This window comes from Pagrus pagrus (assembly GCF_965226575.1).
Source record: "Pagrus pagrus genome assembly, chromosome: 16".
Lineage (NCBI taxonomy): Eukaryota > Metazoa > Chordata > Actinopteri > Spariformes > Sparidae > Pagrus > Pagrus pagrus.
The window spans coordinates 28,724,684-28,744,974 of NC_140200.1; the positions used below are offsets into that span (position 1 = coordinate 28,724,684).

Sequence of the window (20,291 nt, forward strand, 5' to 3'; positions counted from 1 at the left end):
GTATTTGGTCGTACACCAAAGTTTTTAAGCTCTCCTTATTGTTTTGATAGAGACCCCTAGTAATTCCTTCTAGACCATTGTGGTGCACAAGCTGAGAGACTGACATTACCATTCCATGAGCCATGTCATTAGCACTCTGAATAACCCAAAGTTAGAATAATGTGACAGTGAAAACATAAAAAAATTTTTTTTTTTTTTAATTTAACCTTTATTTAACCAGGAAAACACTCATTGAGATTAAACATCTCTTTTACAAGAGTGTCCTGGCCAAGACAGGCAGCAGCATAGTCATATACACACAAACACAAGGTGGACACAAACATCAAAAACACTTATCATCCAAAACAGCAAACATTTCAAGGTCAGCTAAAATAAAAGCCTCAGGCAAAACATCTACAGCTGGATGTTTCAGCCTCCAGGTCATCTAATTTCCCCTTAAAAGTGTTCAATGAGACCAACTCATTTTGTTTCAAAGTTTTCTGTAACATGTTCCAGGCAGAGGGAGAAGCAAACCTAAACGCTGTCTTTCCCAGTTCAGTTCTGACTTTTGCGACAGACAGCAAGAGATCGAATCCTGACACCGAAGATTGTAAGTCCCAGCATTACTTCGGTTAATGTAGGACAAAAGATAAGAAGGAAGTAAACCTAAGTAAGTGAGACAGCTGCATATTCTTGTAAGTGAGAATATGCAGCTGTCTCAGTCTACGTATTGATAAGGAGGACCATCCAACCAGTGTACAGTGATGAGTAAGCGCTTTAAAACCAGTGATGAACCTCAGAGCTCCATGATACAGTGTCAAGAGCATGTAAGCTTTGAGACGAGCTTTGAGACATATATACAACATCACCGTAGTCCAGAACAGACATAAAAGTGGCAGCAACCAGTCTCTTTTTTGATTTAAAAGAAAGGCAGGATTTGATCCTAAAATAAGAACCCAGTTTCAGTTTCAATCTTTTTACCAGCTGCTGAATATGATTTGCAAAATCAAATCAAATCAAATCAAATCAAATCAAATTCTATTTGTATAGCCCAAATTCACAAATCACAGTTTGCCTCAGAGGGCTTTACAATCTGTACAGAGACGACACCCTCTGTCCTTCAACCCTCGACTTGGGTGAGGAGAGGGATTCATCAATTAATATCCCAATATATCTGTAATTGAAAAATGAAAGCATCAATAATTAAACAAAAGCATTGTACATTGGGGCTTTAACTTTGGCTTGATAGAAACACTATGGGCATGGTTCTGCAAAATAATGTCAAACTTAACCAGTGGTTGTCACTCTGATGAGGTGTTCTTGAGCAAAACATAGACTCCCTACCAGATTTACAAGATTAAAATCTTTTTTCCCTGCAGGGATCAATAAAACGTCACATTAAATAACCTCTGTGAGATGGAGTTCAGATAAACACCATTCCATCAATGTGCCCTGGCTGATGGACAATATTTTGGTCATTTTCTCTCAACATGGACTTTAATTTAAGCTTGACTGCTTGTTGAATTGCAGTCTATGCACACTGCTGAGATAAAGCGAAGGCAGTTCCTGTCAGTTGGTGCTTGTAACACACTGGCAGCTCTTGGCACTTTTATCACAGTAGGTCAATGGTTATCTTTTGACTATGTACCCACAAAATCAGTCTGTTTTTCTCTTACTGGCTTTGTTAGTATAAATATAGTTAGATATATTTGCTGTAGTTTATGCTGTATAGTTAATATAAGTTTTTATTTCCATGATGGGTCATTCAAAGCCATCTCAGCCACAATTTAGAACTTTTGTTAGTTCATGTCATGGATTTCTCATGGGACCCTGCAAAGTTCTACTATATACAGTAGCTATACCCAAAAAAAGTATTTTAGTTAGGATTTGAAGTTCATGAAGTTTGGCCCTCACAACTAAATTTAATCAATTTTGTGATTTACAAATTGCTAATTTTTCACTGGATTGGGATGAAAATCATGTCCTGAACATCCAAGAAACCGTAAGGATAATTTGCAAAATATAATTATATAAACATTTAAAAACACATAACTTAGGGTAAGATTCCGATTATGGTTTTGTTCAAACTTTACATAGTGCTTCTGATAGAGGGTTAAAAAACATTTTTTTTTAATGTAATTTTATTTTTGTTGTTAATAGTTTATGGTTTAGCTACAAAATCCCAGTCCCATGCAAGGCTAAAAGGAGGTCATCCACTCGAAGCCACTGGTCTCATCCTTGGCTATACCTTCTGTTCTCTGAGTGACCTCCAAGGTCAGGCTGGCCAGGAAGCAGATGGGCAGGAGTCTGACATATGGCCACATACTGTGGTCAGTTGTGATTGGCCACATGCTTGTGTGGCTGGACGATGAGTGTGTGTTATCAGGGCAAAGTTTGAGGGGCCTGCAGTATGGCTTTGGCTGCACTGAGGCATGACAGGAGCAGCTGGGCCTCTGCAAAGGGTTCCCATTATTCATGTGGGGTCCTGGCATTAGCAGTCCTGCACACGGCAAACTGCTACTTACCGTACAGTCAAGTCAAGAGTGTGGGAGGTGAATGGTAGGGTTCCCTGCCAAGAATCCTGAAAGACGGCCATGACACTGTACTGTGAAAAGTATTTATGCTGTACACTGCAGCGATTATGCTGTACACAATAACTTAACAAGGTACAAAGTACAAGGTAAAGTTTTTTAAACGCTTGTTTAAAAAATGAAGTAATGTTTAAAAGTCCTTGTGTCCTGCTACATTTTTTGGCAATGGAGTGTTGAGGATGAGTTCAGGAGTCTCATGGCCTTTGGAATGAAGATGCTCTGTAGTCTGCGGCAAGGATCGGTGTTGTCTTTTAGTTCTGTGCAGACATCTCACTTCACCAATGTCACTAATGCTTTGTAGTTGGGTAGCAGTGATGTTCTGGGTAGTTTTAATCACCTGCTGTAGAGCCTTCCTGTCCTGGGCCATGCATGAACCAAACCAGTTTGTGATGTTTGCAGTAAGGATGTTTTCTATTGCTCCTATGTAAAAGTTGACCAGGATCTTGCGCTGGAATTTAGCCTTCCTAAGTTTCTTCGGAAGTAGAGCATTTTCTGTGCTTTTTTAACCAGGGTGGTGATGTGTATTGACCAAGATAGGTTCTCAGTGATGGCAATTACAAGGAACCTTTAACTGTAAACCTGCTCCACCTCAGCTCCATTGATGTAGACAGGGGTGTGTGTCTTTGCCTCCTTTTTTAAAAAGGAGCTTTTGTTTTGAAGGCACTGGCACAGGTGAATCTATATGACTAGGCAGGTGGTGGGAGGCAGGCAAGGGGAAGGGTTTATGGTTTTTTACCAGGGTGACAGGGCAAGAGAGATGCAGACGCCATTCTCAATTGTTTGCCACTCAAAAGGAAAATAAACTGCAAAACCGTACCAAAATGACTGGAAAATTGTTTTGTCACAACCCTGCGTAAGATTCACTCTTTAAGTGCCTCAGTGGCCATTTGATTTTGATTTTGTTGATAATGATTTGTATTTGGACAAAGGGCATTATTATTTAGAACAAATCCGCCACTACATAAAGTAAAAAACCTCCCTTAAAGTGGACATTTTTTGTTGATGAACCTTTTGGAAGTTTGTAGTACTCACATGTGGAAGAAGATTGTTTGATCGTCACATGGAAAGACCGTCGGGATTGAATAATGGACATCGCACAAAACTGCCCACAGTCATCAACATCATCAGTATGTGAAAATATTTATTCTGGATGCTGTATTGGAAAACGGCTCAACTATTAGAGTGCTGGAATCATTGTTTCACTGAAGATTGATGAATATTGGGAGTTATAAGAAATTGTCGGAGTTTGGATGATGCGCAAAGTGATTGCGCAATAGTACCTCACCGGAGATTCATTCATAAAGCTGTGGTGCAAAGTCTGTCTATGCAACAAATCATGTTTATCCGTATTGTGATCACTGGAAACAAAGAGTGTGGAAAGCAAACCGGGTTCAAAAAGGTTTGAGACGAGGGTCAGGGTTATGACCTGGACTGGGACAATATTTGGACCAACATACCCATCTCATCAAAGAATCCAGCACATCAACTTATTCATTACAAGTTTGTGCACAAATTTTATGCCACACTATACAGACGTTTTATAATGAAACTGACAGATGATCCCAACTGTACAAAATGTGATCAGAATATTGTTGGCACATACCTTCATGTTTTTTGGGAATGCCCCTCTGTGTCTGGCCTCTGTTCCAAGGTGTGTAGTTGCCTTGAAAATATTTTGGGATTTTCCATTCCTATGCATATCACATCAAAAACAAAGAGTGACGCTCCGTCTTTGCCACCTGAAAAAACGGAGCGTCAAGTTTACAATGAAAGGTTTGGCATTTTATATGAAAATGTGCCAAGAAAAGAGGTCTTTAAAATGCAAACAGGCTGAGAAGTACATGGAGCAAATGCGTGTCTTGATGGAATCCACTGATAATGTGAAACCTGTTTAATCTTGCTTAACTAAGCTCATTAAGTGTCATGATGAAGCTAATGATATGCATGAAGATGTCATAAATCTGGGTTTGCCAAAGGATGAATCTGAGAGACAAACTGAATATTTTCAAGCAAAAAGGATCAAGTTGGTGATTCACTGAAAAGGTAAAGAGGTGGTTATCTGAAGCTGGCCACCCATATGTGCAATCAAATGACAATGAAACTGAACCTCCTAACAACCAAAGTGTGCTTTCTGATTAAATTAATCCTGAGGACAGTGCTTCTTACATCTCATGTTTAAAGGAGAATCATCCCAGATCACACACTCAGTCATCCAGAGTGTCATCCACTTCACCCGCACTTATGGAGTGCATGGCGGCATTAAAAAGGAAACATTTACTGGAAGCCAGAGAGGAGGAAATAAAACGGGAAAAGAAACAGCTGCCTATGGAACTTGAACTTGCTGAAGCCAATGCAAAACTTCATGTGCTGGAGATGAATTCAAAGTGTGGTTCTAAAGGATCGGATGGAATGAACTCATTTTGAAAGGAACAACACTCAAAGAACAAGCCAACTAAATCCTGATGCTGGTCGCTTTGTTCCAGAAAAAAGGGATAAGAAGGATGCTTTGAATGAGTCTCATCCTGCGACCCAGGCTGACTGTCAGGCCTTAACAATGATCTGCATTAACACAAAGGGACATCAGATCAGTGTTAAATAGCAGCCAAGCACAAACAACACAAGTGGATCATGATGATCAACAGACAGGACGTGAATCATATCTGAACGCAGTATGCAATGATAACACCCAGAATGATATTGTGAACATCATGCAAAGACAAAATGACATAATTGCATTGTTGGTTCAACAAAATTTAACATCTGCTCTGTCAACAAGAAATAATCTTGTGTTTGACGGCGACTCTCTTCCATTTCAGTCCTTTATTAGAGCCTTTGAAAACTGTGTGGAACAAAAGACAAATAACTTGAGTGACTGCTTGAATTTTCTGGAGCAATACACCAGGGGGCAGCCAAGAGAACTGGTGAGTTGTCAGCATCTACCCCCTGCTCAAGGATACCAAAGTGCTAAATACCTTCTTGCTGAACATTTTGGCAATAAGTACAAAATTGCTTCTGCTTACATGGACAAAATTCTTAACTGGCCTCTCATAAAGCCAGAAGATGTTGAAGCAATGCAATCATTAGGGCCTGAGCAGGTAACCTGCGAGGCCCCTGTTGTTTTTGTAGTGATCAGTATTTCTCTTTGTCCCAAATCATCACATTTTTCACTGCATGAACATGGATGAAAACGCAATTTTATTTGGCAAGCACATTAGGGTTGGCAAAATTTTTATAATCTATGGTCGTCGTGAACATCCACCACTAGGTGGCGCTATAATCAAGGAAAGTGCATTTTGGCTTATAACTCCAATATGCTTTGTCGTACATTTAAGAACATTATATGCATGCGTTCCCTGAATTCTGTTGAATCTCGGTATATAGGTCACGCCCATTTGCGCCCAGATTTTTTTCCCGCAAATTCGCAAAATGTCACAAACCTACTTTTTCTAACTCCTCCCAGGCAATTTCACCGATTTGCATCAGAAATCACGAAAAATGAAAAGTGTACTTTTTCGAACTTTTTCACAAATTTGCACGAGACTTTGCACACAGCATCTGTGGACCCTCCTGACAAAAAGTTGGTAAAAGAATTTTGATAGTCCAAAAAACGCCCAAAATATAGAACTACAATTTTGTGCACATTGTGGTCAAACAGACAGTCTTGTGTATCTTGACGAAAGACAGTCCGATTAACACAATTTTTTTGTTAATTGTATTCCATCGCCCCATGACCATTTGTACAACAACATTTGGTGCAAATTGGACAATAGGTGGCGCTTTTATTGCTAAATGAGGAAATAACAGCTTGACTGCCTTCACTTTTGATTCTTCAACGGAAGTTGTTGCATGAAAAAGCCCGGCAGCAGCATGGCCGGACAGCAGCATGCCCCGACGTGCGTGGACTGCGAGGGCCTGTTTATCACTGCTTGCAGTTTTAATTAGGGCCCGAGCACTGACCAGTGCGAGGCCCTTTTGAATCTGTAGGCGGAATTTTTTTTTCTTTTTCTTTTTCTTCCATGACTTTCGGCGGCTTTTGGCGGCTGCAACATACCCCAAAACTCACCAAACTCGGAACATACATCGCATCTGGCGAAAAACTTCATAATCTATGGTCGTCGTGAATGTCCACCACTAGGTGGCACTATAATCAAGGAAAGTAAGTTTTGGCTTATAACTCTCATATAGTTTATCGCACCTTGAAAAACCTTCCATCCATGTGTTCCCTGAATTGTGTTGAATGATGTGATATAGGCCACGCCCATTTCCGCATACCGTTTGTCGTAAACCTACTTTTTCGAACTCCTCCCAGGCAATTTCACCGATTTGCACGAAACTTTTGCGCACAGAATCTGTGGACCCTCCTGACAAAAATGTATTAAAAGAATTTTGATATTCCAAAGAATAATGTTGTTATTAAACAACAACTTCCTGTAGATTTGGGTCAAAACAGGAAGTGTTGCATATCTCCACATTGGTGTATCCGAATGACATCAAACTCAGGTTACTACTTCCCTGTGAGACCCTATGGCTCTGTGCAAAATTTTGGGCGATGACCACTAGGTGGCGCTCTTTAAATTGAAGTATTTTATATCTCGAAATCGGTTGGTCGGATTAACACAAAACTTGGTACACTCATTGCCAATGCCCTCCTGAGGGTAGCTGACAAAGGTCTTACCGATCAGACACTAGGTGGCGCTCTGGTGGCAGTCTAATTTTAGATTTGGCACTGTGCCCATTGCATAACAATTATGTCAACAAAATTCATAGGGGTGGTATAGACTGGCCCCTATAACTTACACACCAAAAATGACCAGCAGGTGGCGCCTAATGCCAGGTCATGTGACTAAAAAATTTATCCAATCTTCACTAAATTTGAATGACTCATAGGTCTCATCGATTTAGCCAGGAATTCATTTTGTGGAATTTTTTGCCCCAACAGGAAGTCGGCCATTTTGATTCAAAGTTGAGATTTGGCTGCCATTTTGCCCCATTCTTGCCTTGTACTTTTACAAACTCCTCCTACAGATTTAACACCACAGACTTCACATTCAGTCAGTGTCATCCTCAGACCTTGAAGATGAAAACTTATCACAATCTTTTGCCTCCGTTATACCTGGTGGGCGTGGCGGTGTGGTCCATTTCGATGCTTCGCCATTTGTAACAGCCATTTCCATGTATGGTGTGTGTAGGACACAAATTGTCCACTAGGTGGCAATGTTGTGTTTTGGTTCACATGTATCTTATTTAGGTAGGAACCTTTCCATAGCACCACCCACTGGACACAGGAAGTCAGCCTCATATCAATCAGACTTTATTTATATAGCACAAATCAAATGTAGCACAAAGAGCCTTACACAATAAAAGCAAGCAAAACAAAGCAGAAGTAAAAACAAAATCCACAATTCTCTCACACATAACACATGCTCAAATTTTTGAAAGAAGGCAACTGAAGCGCCATCTTGTGCTCAGCAAAGTGCAATGAGGACAAACATCATACGATCTACATGACATTTACAGGTTGTTTTCTCCACATCATACAGCACAAATTTGAATAAATGAAATGTGTTTTTTTCGGTCATACAACATCAATATCAAAATCAACCATTTTGTGTGAACAATTTAGCCAGCATATATTATACACAATTACAACCATACACACACACACACACACACACACACACAAAAAAGAAAATATCATACAGTGACCGAAAAGGGAATAGGCTGAAGCCGAAGGCTTATATTTGCCTATCCTTTATATTCTATGAAATTAAAAATTAAATTACCTTGAATGTCAACAATCCAAAATAATAAGAATTTGGCCTTGCATGTAAATTCCAAACCAATCAGCAGGGCACCGCAGGGAATCAAACCCCATCCCAGTATACGCCAGGAGTAGCCATTACCAGTGCCTTTTGCTTTTTGGCTGAATGTGCCAGGTAAAGCATAACCTACATTAGCAACAGCATATGGCAGCATTACATAATATGTTAAAATGACATCTATAATTTATTTTCTCAATGTCAATTAATGTTTGAAGCAATTTTTTAATAGGCCAAATATTGCTTATTACTTGTACTTGTAAATGCTATTGTAATGTAAGAAAAAGAAACCTCAGCATGACATACATCACATACATAGTTATAATAAATAACATACTCTCATAACACTTAAATCTATAAATAATAATAATCTATAATCTATAATAATAATCAAAAAAATAATTTAACATTGGACATAATTTTCAATTTCCTTTTGAAAGATTTTTAAAACATGGTCATCCACAAACAAACGCCTAATAACCACAGAAAACAATTGTCACTGAAGCCAACCATACAACTCCCATCTACAACAAATTTACTCTGACGTCAATTTCAAACAGCTTCATGACACCTAAAATACAGTCAATTGTACTGCAAAACAATCTCATTATGTTTTGTTTTTACACACACACCATCAATTGACATGCAACCAACTCCACTGACCAACAACTTAGACCTACAGCCACCTCAATTACTTTGTCTTTCATGAAACAACACTTCTACAGTTAAAAGAACAAACAACTGCCTCAGGATCACTGAAATATGTTGGTGAAACAACACATTCAATGTCATACTGTATAGTTTTGACACACACATGATCAATTAATGTCCCTTTCTCTGTAGTTGGCTGCGTCACACATTGAACATAGCCTTTGTCTGTTAGAAATCTGCAGATAGTCTATGATGTCAAAATGTTATCATTGAAATCTCCCATGATAGCAATTGTGCTATATTTTGGGTCTAGCCAATTCAGCAATTTGCCTAAATTTTCAAAGACAGGGGATATGATGGTGGTCAATAAATGACTGCTATTAACATGTCATATGTTACACTATGACACATTAAACATTCCAAATTGAATGGAGGCATTTTGATAATGTGAAAAGTCAAATCATTTGCACTGTACAAGCCAACACCACCATGCTGTTGTTCTTGCAGTGCAGTCAGTGCTGGGTGGTGACTACTGTACGATAAACTTCGAGGACTACTAGGAAAAGTAAAGCCATCGATGTTTACCGTTTCTACTGAGGATGCAGGAGGTAGCCAAGTTTCTCTAACAGCAATACAGTTAAGCTGCAAATGCTGTGTACATGATGCCAAATCAGATATGTGTTGCCTTAAACTTTGTACATTCATTTAAAAGACATTACAACTACTTGTGTTCAATTTGTGCCTAATGCTTTTCTGTGTCAGGAAGGGGGGCATACTCTGAATTGCGTCCTTAATGTTCTCCTTACAATAAATGGCCTTTTCCTCAAAATCTTGAATCATCAAACCTGACAGACTTCTAACACGACTTAAGGCCACATACGCCTGTCCTGCAGAAAACACCTTACTGAGAGACACTACGGCACTGTCAATAGTTAAACCCTGTACCTTGTGTACAGTACATGCCCATGCAAGTCTAAGTGGGAACTGACGACGCACACCATCTTTGTTCGTAACCCTTTCTTCCTCAGCTTCAATACCTACAGCATCTGTTAAAGGGGAATTTCGTTTTTTTTCAACCTGGGCCCTGTTTTCATATTTTTTTCTGTATACGTGAGTGATGGATATTACAATTATTGAGGTGGCTCCAGTATTGAGCTAGGCAGGCAGCCTGCAGCCCAGCTAGCGCTCCTAAACGGGGCAAGTGGCTCCCGTCAAAGTTCGCCCTATAAACGTGCATTTTTTTCACACTGACAGGCTCAGATAGTTACAATGAGTGTCCGACAACATACTAGAAAGGAGAAATGAACGTATGTCTGTACCTTTAGCTGGAGATCGCTGTTTGTTGTGATCTGTGTCCAAATCTCACCACGCTAGAAATCTCGTTCCGAAATCTCGCGATAACTCGCGGCAAAACACCGTTACCTGACTGAGGTGAAGAGAGACGACCGGAGTGATTTTCTGTTGGATTACCGAACACTGTTACTTTAGTTTCATATAAAAGGTTTAAAAAAAAAAAGTCATGGCTGAATTTTTGCCCGATGTGGACGACGTGGATGAAACTGAATTTGATTTTGATGGCCGGCCGTATTTATTTGAGCCAGAGTACACCGATGAAGAGCTTCAAGAAATTGAAGAACGGGCGAGGAGAGACAGAGTTGGGCAACAGGCAGAGGGCACGGAACAAGCTGCTGCAAGGCTGCGAAACTCTGGAAACTGGTGGTGTTTCTGTGGATGCTGTGTACCTATGCCCACAGAGGAGGAATGCCCCTGTTGCAGGGAATGGGACCTGTTGCAGCCAGCTGTTTTCGGGGATTACCCAGTGGACGGTACACAACGCTGTGTAACGTCGTCAGAGGATTTCCCCCCCTTGATCAACAGGGCCGTGCTGGAGACTTTCTTCCATGTTCCCAAGATCAACTGGAAGAGGCGGCCAAGACCACAGGGAGAAAATGGCCAACTATCTATTGAGTGAGTATACGTTACATATTTACCTTTGTGTAATTTATTTACTGAGAAAGGTCTCTGGTATGAGTAATTACTGTTACAGTATTTATTTTGTCGTCATACTTTTCACAAATAAACTTGATTCTTTCCTCTTCTCCAGCCAATGCAGACTAGTGGCTTACCGTGTGGTGCTGGAGTGGGCGCTCAGAGGAGAGCGTCTAGGTCGTGGAAATAGGAGAGTGTTGCCTAGCTGCATGGTTATGGCTATAAGAAGCAAGTACCCCTCTCCCACCGGCACTTACACTGGGTTCAATGAGGCAGAGGACATCTTCAGGATAATGTAAATATTTCTGTACACATACATTTCACTGTAATATTCAATCATTTACAATAAAGTAATAACAATAGCACAGCTGTGTTTCTATCTCTTTATTTCAAACCTCACACACACACACACACACACACACACACACACAAAACTAGCATAAAAAATAATGTTCTATACATTATTTTTTATCAGCTTTAGTATGGTTTGAACCTTGAACTATGGCGTGCAAGTAAATCTGCCTTTTCAGGCCTTGGAACAGGAGCAATGTTGTGAAGAAGTCTTCGGCGCTTGAGACAGGGCAAAGGCTCTATATAAACAACAGTCTGGTCATCTCTTCTCTTCAGGACACGCTCCATGAGGTCGTTACGGAAGGTCTGCTTGGTACGTTCATAGATGGGCTTTGCAACCCACTGTGCACTTTGTTTGGAGAATGAATATTTGTACCGGCATTCTCCTAAGGCAAAAAGAAAAAAACATATAAATTGTAGTTTACCATGTCATTGATGCATATTAATTTTTCAGGTAGTTTTAGGTGAATGCTTTTTTATACCAGAAAATACAGTTACACACAATACAAGTTTAGTTCTAACCCCCCCATATGTTTCTCAGAAAATATTTACTCTGCACAGAATATTTTCCCAGGCAGTGAACAATAACAACATAGACTACACATAAACAATCCATAGAATTTCCCAGTAATATATCACATCTTTACCTTCTGTTGTTGTTGCCTGTGGTCTGCCAACGTTGGCATTATGATCCAAGATTGCCAGCTGGGTACGGGCTCTCATGGAGTCATATTTGAAGTGCAGCCTCTTTTCAGCATACTTCAACATGGAAGCGTGGTAGACCTCCAGAGATCCTGTGTTGCAAGTTCAAAAACAATAGTGAATGCTACATCCACAGATGACAAATTATCGTAAATGTGAAATATTTGTACAACTAATATTACTGACAGTGTGAGTTTGCTATGTGGGTGTAAAAAAAGCAGCAAAGTTGATATTGTAGACAGTAGAGCGGTTGTGCATTGTAATTACTATTAGTGTGGTGTGGACTGGAGAGCAGCGGTATTAGTCCTCACAGCAGCAGACATTTTTTGACTTAGTAATTGTAGAAGAAATCTTGAATTGGAATGAAATGCATTACTCTTGAAAGAAGGCATACCAGTGTGCTTGAAGCGTGCCATCTGCCTCAAGTCTCGCAGGAGATTCTTGTCCAGTACCACTGCTTTGAGAGCCCGGAAAGCTGACGAATCTGCTTGAAGCCATTTCTTCCTTCTCTGCTGCTCTCGGCCAGGGCTGGGTGATGACAGGTGTACTCAACGCCATCCTCCTCCCATCTATGCACGCCACAAATGTGATGCAGTAGGCACTTCCAACGTCGCACAATATCCTACAAAAATGAGAACAGTCTCCAAGTCACACATTTATCCTTGGAGAACCCACAGTATGGGAAAGGAACCCTGAGTTTAGATTATGTGTGTGGGACAGCACAATAGGAATATTTGGATTATACCAGGGTGAAAACAATCAGAATAAAGTATAGTAAAGTAAACTAAGTATAAAGTATAGTATTTCTTGGAAGTAGAATAAAGTATTTTATCAATCATTTTTCTTACATTCATGACAAAATGATCTCTACTAAATGCTAAGGATACTAAAAATATCAGTATTACCTCTTGATCACCTTTAGATGAGCTACATGACCAATACAGGTGGTTAGAGATGGATTTGACCCATGGTTGGAGAGCTTTGTTTTCTGCCTTCTTTGAAGCAGCCACAAGTTTCTTCTTCACACCTAATTGAAACAACAATAACAAAAGAGGTATACCCCATTGTTTTTAGTTATAACAGGACGATGTATACAACATTACATAAAATATGAAATTGTATTTGTTTGTAGATATATTACTTACTTTTGTTGACATGCCAGGGGTCAAATTCATGGTGGATATTGGTGTATGTTTCCCTCATGATTTTTCGGATAGATGGCGACCTGTCTGTTGTCATAACACCAACATCCACACCCATATATAGCAAGTGGTTCAGCCCCCTCTGGAACCCCATTGCCTCCATCGCCACAGAGCTGGATGCCTCTGTAACCTAGAGCATAACAATGTCTCATCATATATGACATATCCACAGTTTTTGACAACCAGCCAAATTAGGTTTCAAACGGATGTGTTATTTTATTTTTAGCTAATATGGCATGCTGAATTACCTCAACAAATTCAAAATGCACAATTTCTTTTGTGGCATCGTCTTGGAAAGAGTAAGTTGAGTACTTGCTGCTGTAACCTGGTGAGAAAAACAAAGTGTATATTTTGTGACATTACAATGACAAGAAGAAACATTAAAATTTCGACGAAGTAAACTGCTTACCAGGACTATCACATCTGGCATCACCACAGAGTTCAACTGTCTTTCTAGATGTAGTGAGGCGCTCCATGATTTTTTCGTGTTGATCTCTGTATGCATGCTGGATGACTGGAATGAGGTAGGTCGTCTGAACGGCATAAAACTGAGTTTGCCTCGGCATTTGGACATTTAGTAATTCAGCCCACTCTGCAATGCTGGTGTATGTAGCTCCTGTAAAAAGTATGGCTGCAGATACCAATAAATTATTTTCAGCCATCCCTCTTCTATCAGGACACGATGCCCACTTTCCTGAGTGTCCATTCAGGCAGTTCCACTCAATTTTTATTTGGCTTGATTTTGTAGTAACCTCCTTTTCAATAATGGCACACCCACATTGGCTGCATCTTTTAAAAAGTTCCATGAGCTTTGACTCATTTACCAGCCACTTTTTCTCAGCCCATCCTGTTGGTGCATCTCCAGGGGGGCTTCCTGAGGCAGAGGCAGAAGCAGATCCTGTGGCAGAAGATGAGGTGGTGCTTGGAGGTGCAAAAATGCTGTCTGTTGGATCATGAATATCCATCTCCCCGAAGCTCATGCTCACGTCGGTCAAATCAGCTTCCTGTTGAGACTGAAGAGACAGGATAGTTGTGGAATTTCCAACTAACATCAATAAAATCTTGACACTTTTTTCTTTTACAAAGTTGACAAAAAGCCATACTACTCACTTGTGATAGATCTTCACTGTCTGTATGCGGGACAGTTGATGCAGTGGCAGTCTGGTTGTTGTACACACAATAACAATATGAGTGTCATTCCAGTAATGTTGAATTTGAAAAAGGCATTCATATGCTGCCAAACATGTGCTAGCAGCCAACCACCTCTCCTATGACTACAGGGCAGTACCTACAGCAGTAGAAGACTCAGTAACTTTTTAGCTAGTTTGGAAAAACACGCCAAAGGTTTCTGCTGCCGAGCAATGCTAATAATGTTTGCTAACTAGCTGTCTCGTGACAGCAGAGTACCCAACAATGTTAATAACAACATTGTTAATACTTATTTACAAACCATACACACGTCATTTACCTTACTGAATTTAGCAGTATTTGAAATAAATTCAGAATTAGTAGTGGCTGCAGTGGTAGAGCAGCCATATAACAAGCGGCTTTAATCAAAATTAACTCACCGTGTTGAGCAAGTTGAAATTCCTTACGAAGAAAACAATGCTGCTGTCTTAATCCGAAAGGTGTGGAAATGTGTGCCAGTATCTTTGTGTATCCAGACCTGCCAACCTTTAAGGAAATGTTATGGGTACAACAAGTTTTATTTCAGCTCTGACGTTGTTGTTGTTGGTCATAAAGAATTGCTTTGAGGAATAAAATACTTCAGACCCCCACCATAAAAGCTTCATTAATTTTAACTGGCGCTACACTACTATTTGCAACACACACACAGTAACTTTGACGAGTGGTTAACAACACTGTCTGGTAAACTCAACGTCTTAATTTTACCTTTTCAATGCTGTTTGCATTGGCTGAGAACTATAGGGATGTAGGCGATTAGCAGTGACAGCAAGTGGGCAAAGAGGGATCGGTTATCCGGCCACCCTGACTTGCTTGAGGCACTGGATTGAATTGAACGTGCGAAGCATTTGGCTAGGAGGGGCAGGTGGGCGAGGGTGTTAAAATGTAGCGCTCTGATTGGCCAAAAGCTTTTCACTCCACTTACACGCAGATTGTTGTGGCTCAGTGGCAGAATCAACTTCATAGATTGAACTTGCATAGAAACTGAAACCGGTGAACTGTAAGATGCAACAAAATGCATACCTGGAGAGCAGCAATTCGTACAAGCGTACTTAAAAATACGTCAAAATGCGTGCCGAGTACGAAAAATGCGTACATGTTGGCAGGTCTGTGTATCTGTGTATATGTCTTCAAAAAAGCTGTAGCGCCAACGTAAATCAATCTGCACAGGAGGAGATCCAGGTAACAGACAATGGGTCTGACATTGGAGCTATGACGTGACGTTATTTTTTACCACGTGAGTGGTTGATGCGTTCAAATCCGTTTCAAGACCTAAGTAAAATGAAACTCTGTTGCTTTTTCGCAGCATTTTGTGTGAAAATACTTTCCATAATCAACAGATATGATACATTTTTAGGAGACTGTGGCTGCCAGGTGGGCATATAACCGTGAAAAAGACACAGGTTACCATAAATGCCACCTAATTCTTCAGTCTCAAATATCAAATCTTTGGCACTGTGCCAACACCATAATACTTATGTCAACAAAATTCATTGATGGTATAGGTGCCTTTCCAGCCTACGTCATCACAGGATGCGCACGCATCATTGGCCCATAAACAGTGGAAGACAGAACGAGTAGCTGCAAAGATTAGTGTTTTTTAGTTAAATAGTTGTATTTTATACACTATCAACATGCCTCGCTGTTGCGTGTACGGGTGTACCAGTCGGAGCTCAAAGGAATTAAAACGTTTTGCAATTCCAAGAGGAAACAGGCTATTTCAGAAACACAGAAGGAGCCTGTGGTTGCAAGCCATTAAGCGAACAGACTGGACAGAGGACATCATCAGAAATGCCCACGTTTGTGGTGCTCATTTCATATCTGGTAAGTTATCGTGACTATCTTGTTTACCTTAAGTTGGATGTCTTTTTTTATTGTTATTATTACTGATATGTTGCATAACTAGACAATCAGTTAACAACTCTATGGGGTCGGCGGCATCGCCGGCAATGCCGGGGGTATAGTCATACTCTTTCGTGTCTATTTACGGAACGGAAAATAAGAGCGACGTAATTCTTTTTTAATGAAAGCGGGACACTTCAGCCTTTACATCAATCCCATCGGTGTGTCTGTAGCTTGCCCGGAAGCTGAGCTGTCAAGCCGGTAAGATCAGGTGTCCGTGTGCCGTCACATGACGGGCTAAAATCCAAGGTTGCTCTGTTGCCGTGTATGATCACTACTACTATCAGGAAATCTCCTGTAAATCCTAATAAATAATGCGTAAATTACCATTTTTGCATTTTATGCAAATTGAGACCAGTAAATGGGCCTGAGATGAATGTGAACCTGTGTTTACTGCAGAAAACACACACACAAATTGTCTGTGAACCTTATGTAAATGTCAGGGTTGTACTGTGGCTCTCTGCCTCACTGCAAACACACACTGTTTTCATGCGAGACATACCAGGCCAGTGGGCCATTTTTGCAAATAATGTAAATAATATATTTTATATAATAGTCAGAGCCTTGATTATATTTCCCCTAATCCCCAAGACCTTAAAGAATAGCTATATAACGTTTAAAAAAAAATTGGTTGTGATGTGTTCCCTGGCTGCCCCTTTCGCCTGACTTGAGTGTAGGAACACGTTCATTGCCTCTGCATTTCATTGAGGTTCTGTTTCTTGCATTAATTTACTCCCTTCATCTGCAAGCTGACTGTTGTCAGGAAAGAGGCCCTTAGAGCCTCTCCCCTTTTCACCTGGCAAGGACGACTTGTTTTGTTTACAATAAAACCGTCGAATAGATGATTCCCAGGAGACCATCTATCGTTTTTTACAACTTTGCAACACCATGTGCCCTCTTTCCCCCCTCCTCAAGACAGATACTCCTTTCTCTCAGGTCGGTCGAGGTCAACAGGGAGGAGTCCACTCTCTGAACATCAAGAGGAACAGGCTGAAATTGTTTTGTGACAAAGATGTGTTATTATCAAATGTCTTTGCAATTGTAAATGAAATTAACAATGGCTGATTTGTTATGTTCTCTCCTGATCCAAATTAACATACACACACACACTTTTCCAAGGTCTGGTAACTCCCCCTCTTTGTTACTGATCTTGGTCGACAGCTCAGAAATGTACGACTATGTCTGCTCCTATCTGCCACATTCCAACCTATAAAGCTATAACGGTTTCTGCACTCATCCAGATTTCAAGCAAGTTCTAAATAACCATTAAACCAGAACCTCATCTTCCTAATTCTGACAGATCATTAAACAGAAAGAAAAGTTATTAAATCTGATTTTTCTTACATTTCTCTACGATTAAGATTGACTGAGATCAAATTTAACGTGTAAAATGTCCTGTGTTCCGTGGAACCACAGTACCCTCTAAGGATGAGTCCTGGTATGATTGGGAAGAACTTTTCAATCATCTTGTTAATATGTTTTTGGATTATTACCAGTGAATGTCTTTGATATGCCCTGTTTTATTATTAGGCTAGACCTAAAAAAAATATATGAGTGGTTAGTTCTACTGTATAATCAAGTGTGTTTAGATGTTTTGATCCAGTTTTAATTCCTTTTTGAATGTTAAAGTGGTTTTAATAATGACATATGATTTTGTGTTGGACCAAGTCCACATATTAGGCCATTCTGGGAAAGATGAAGCACAGTTTTGAAACGTTCAAAACTATAGTTTAGTTTTAGTGAGTTCCTGTGAATTTTCACACTTTCTACTATCTACTTGGAGACAAAATGCCGGCAGCCCTGCCCCCATGCACGCCCGCTGTTTGGAGACAACAAAACAGAGACATCACTTCTCTCCAGTCTTACTCTTACTCTTAAAACTTACTCTTATTCTTGTAACGCTCTTACTCTCTTCTTTAATTTTGCCGCTCTTTACTTTTACTTTGAAACATGCTTCAAGACAGCGATCTCAGCAGAAGTGCTCACGCGTTGATTTTCCTCACTTTTATATTTTTTCGACGTACTGACTAACTTCTTCTTTTTATTAAGTTTCTACCAGAACGAAATTCTGTTTTAATTAGTCTATACAGTTAAGTATCGTAACCTGATTTAGAGGAAGTGAACTTAATTTAATTTATCTTGTACTGAGTACCAAACAGCGGAAGATCTGCCTGATCAACGTATCATCGTCAGTTATTTTATTCAAGAAGTTAGATTTAGTTTACAAAGTCAGAGCCTGAGAGCCACTCGAAGCAACAAAGAAGAACATCTTTATTAAAATCATCATCACGACACTACAGCAACTTGCTGTGTCCGAAACCGTGCAAGCGGTTTGCAACAACAGAAAGACTTTGTGCCAAGCCGAGAGCGGTCCTGCCTCCTACGCTCACAAGCGGTGCCACTCTGCTTCTGATTCATATCTTTTAGCTTAAGAGGAATTCGGTTAGGGTCTCGTTAGCATTAAAATTACTCTTGTTAATATTAAAATTACTCTCGTAATGTTTGAATGCTCCCCGAACTGACTTCACCATCAGCACATGTTAATATAATCCCATTACTTTAATCATTACAGTCTCCACATTTTCTGTTATCATTGTTGTTTGTTTAAATCACCATTTCATTTATTTACTCTTAATTATTTAGTCAATAAACATATTTAACCGTATGTCGTTGTCTGTGCAGGTTTGTTTTTAATGTGGAGAACCGATAGAAACTGTGTAGAAGTCACTACTTCGTTTATGAGATTGAATACATTTATTTAAAATTGATTAGAATTGTTACAAGTTAACCTTGTCCAGTTGGATTTGATTAATTCCCTCCGGATATTTCAAATAGACAAAACAACAGAGGTGGTGCCCCATTTACGAGTGCTTTATTAATCGCCAGTGATTAATAAATTACATTTATTACTAGTGTATCTCCTACATGAGCATCTCAGAACACTTAAGCAGCTTTAAGTTGGCTAGCTGGTATTATTTGGCTAATGTGTATCTTGCTATTCACAGTAGGTACTACTTCGTTGTGGCCGAGTTCATGCGTGCGCGTGAATCACGCACCTTTTTAGTGGAGGATCAATTGTGTTTTCAGGAGAAGCGGCAATGTGCCCAAACAACCACCAGGTGGCATCTGTGAGCAGGAGGACGACAACATGCAGCAGCAGGGAGCAGTGACCATGAACGGGAATGGACAGAGTTGCCTGATTTATGTTTCTGTTCGTTGTTGCTTAAATACAAGAATGTAGCTAATAATACCTCACCCACTCCACACCTCATTCCAACTCCTTCCCTCAGCCTGTCGCTACAGGGTCCCTCTAGCAAGGACAAACTTAGTGAAAAAAATCATTCATCTCATCCGCCATCAACATCATCAACAACTCATTATGAAGCCTTTTAAATGTCTTTTAAGGTCTTATTCTTTGTATTTTGTATTTATCGGTGATATCGGTGTATGTTTTTTTGTGCACACGTCAATGACCCTAAAGACATCTGAGGTTGTGATTTCGCTCGCCCGCTTGCTGCAGCCACGGCTAATAAGCAGAGGCAGAAACAATTACGCACAGCCTACAGACGTTTCAACGTCCATACAAGCATTTAAGAAATGATTCTTATCAGTTCCATAATTCAGAGAGGATTTTTACTCAACGAAAAAATGTATAAAGATCAGCTTTTAGGTTGAAGACACGACAGCAGCACATATGTCCAGACGCTGATGTGTGTTATGACTGATGTATAGCTCCCCTGGTAGAGCAGCTCCCTCAGTAAGCAGAATCTTATGCTAGTGTGAGTTCGAATCTCAGTATAGGCAGTACCTTTAGTTAATGTGTTTTCTTTTCTCATCATCATTATGATCACATATAGCTCCAAGTTTGAGCAAATAAATGAGCAAATGAGCATTAATTATCCGCTGGCCGCGGCACCTGC

The 20,291-nt window shown here is 40.1% G+C and overlaps 1 protein-coding gene across 1 annotated transcript; it reads right to left on the bottom strand.

The window, feature by feature from the left end:
• Nucleotides 1-11,498: 11,498 nt before the first annotated feature.
• On the bottom strand, nt 11,499-13,760 carry LOC311271715 (uncharacterized protein; the record flags this gene model as incomplete). Its single annotated transcript, XM_084377506.1, has 8 exons — nt 11,499-11,766; nt 12,028-12,174; nt 12,477-12,586; nt 12,631-12,704; nt 12,988-13,109; nt 13,228-13,414; nt 13,533-13,609; nt 13,694-13,760. 8 exons carry the CDS (start codon nt 13,758-13,760, stop codon nt 11,507-11,509), a joined length of 1,044 nt encoding a protein of 347 aa, XP_084233632.1. The 3' UTR covers nt 11,499-11,506.
• Between the last annotated feature and the right edge of the window lie 6,531 nt (nt 13,761-20,291).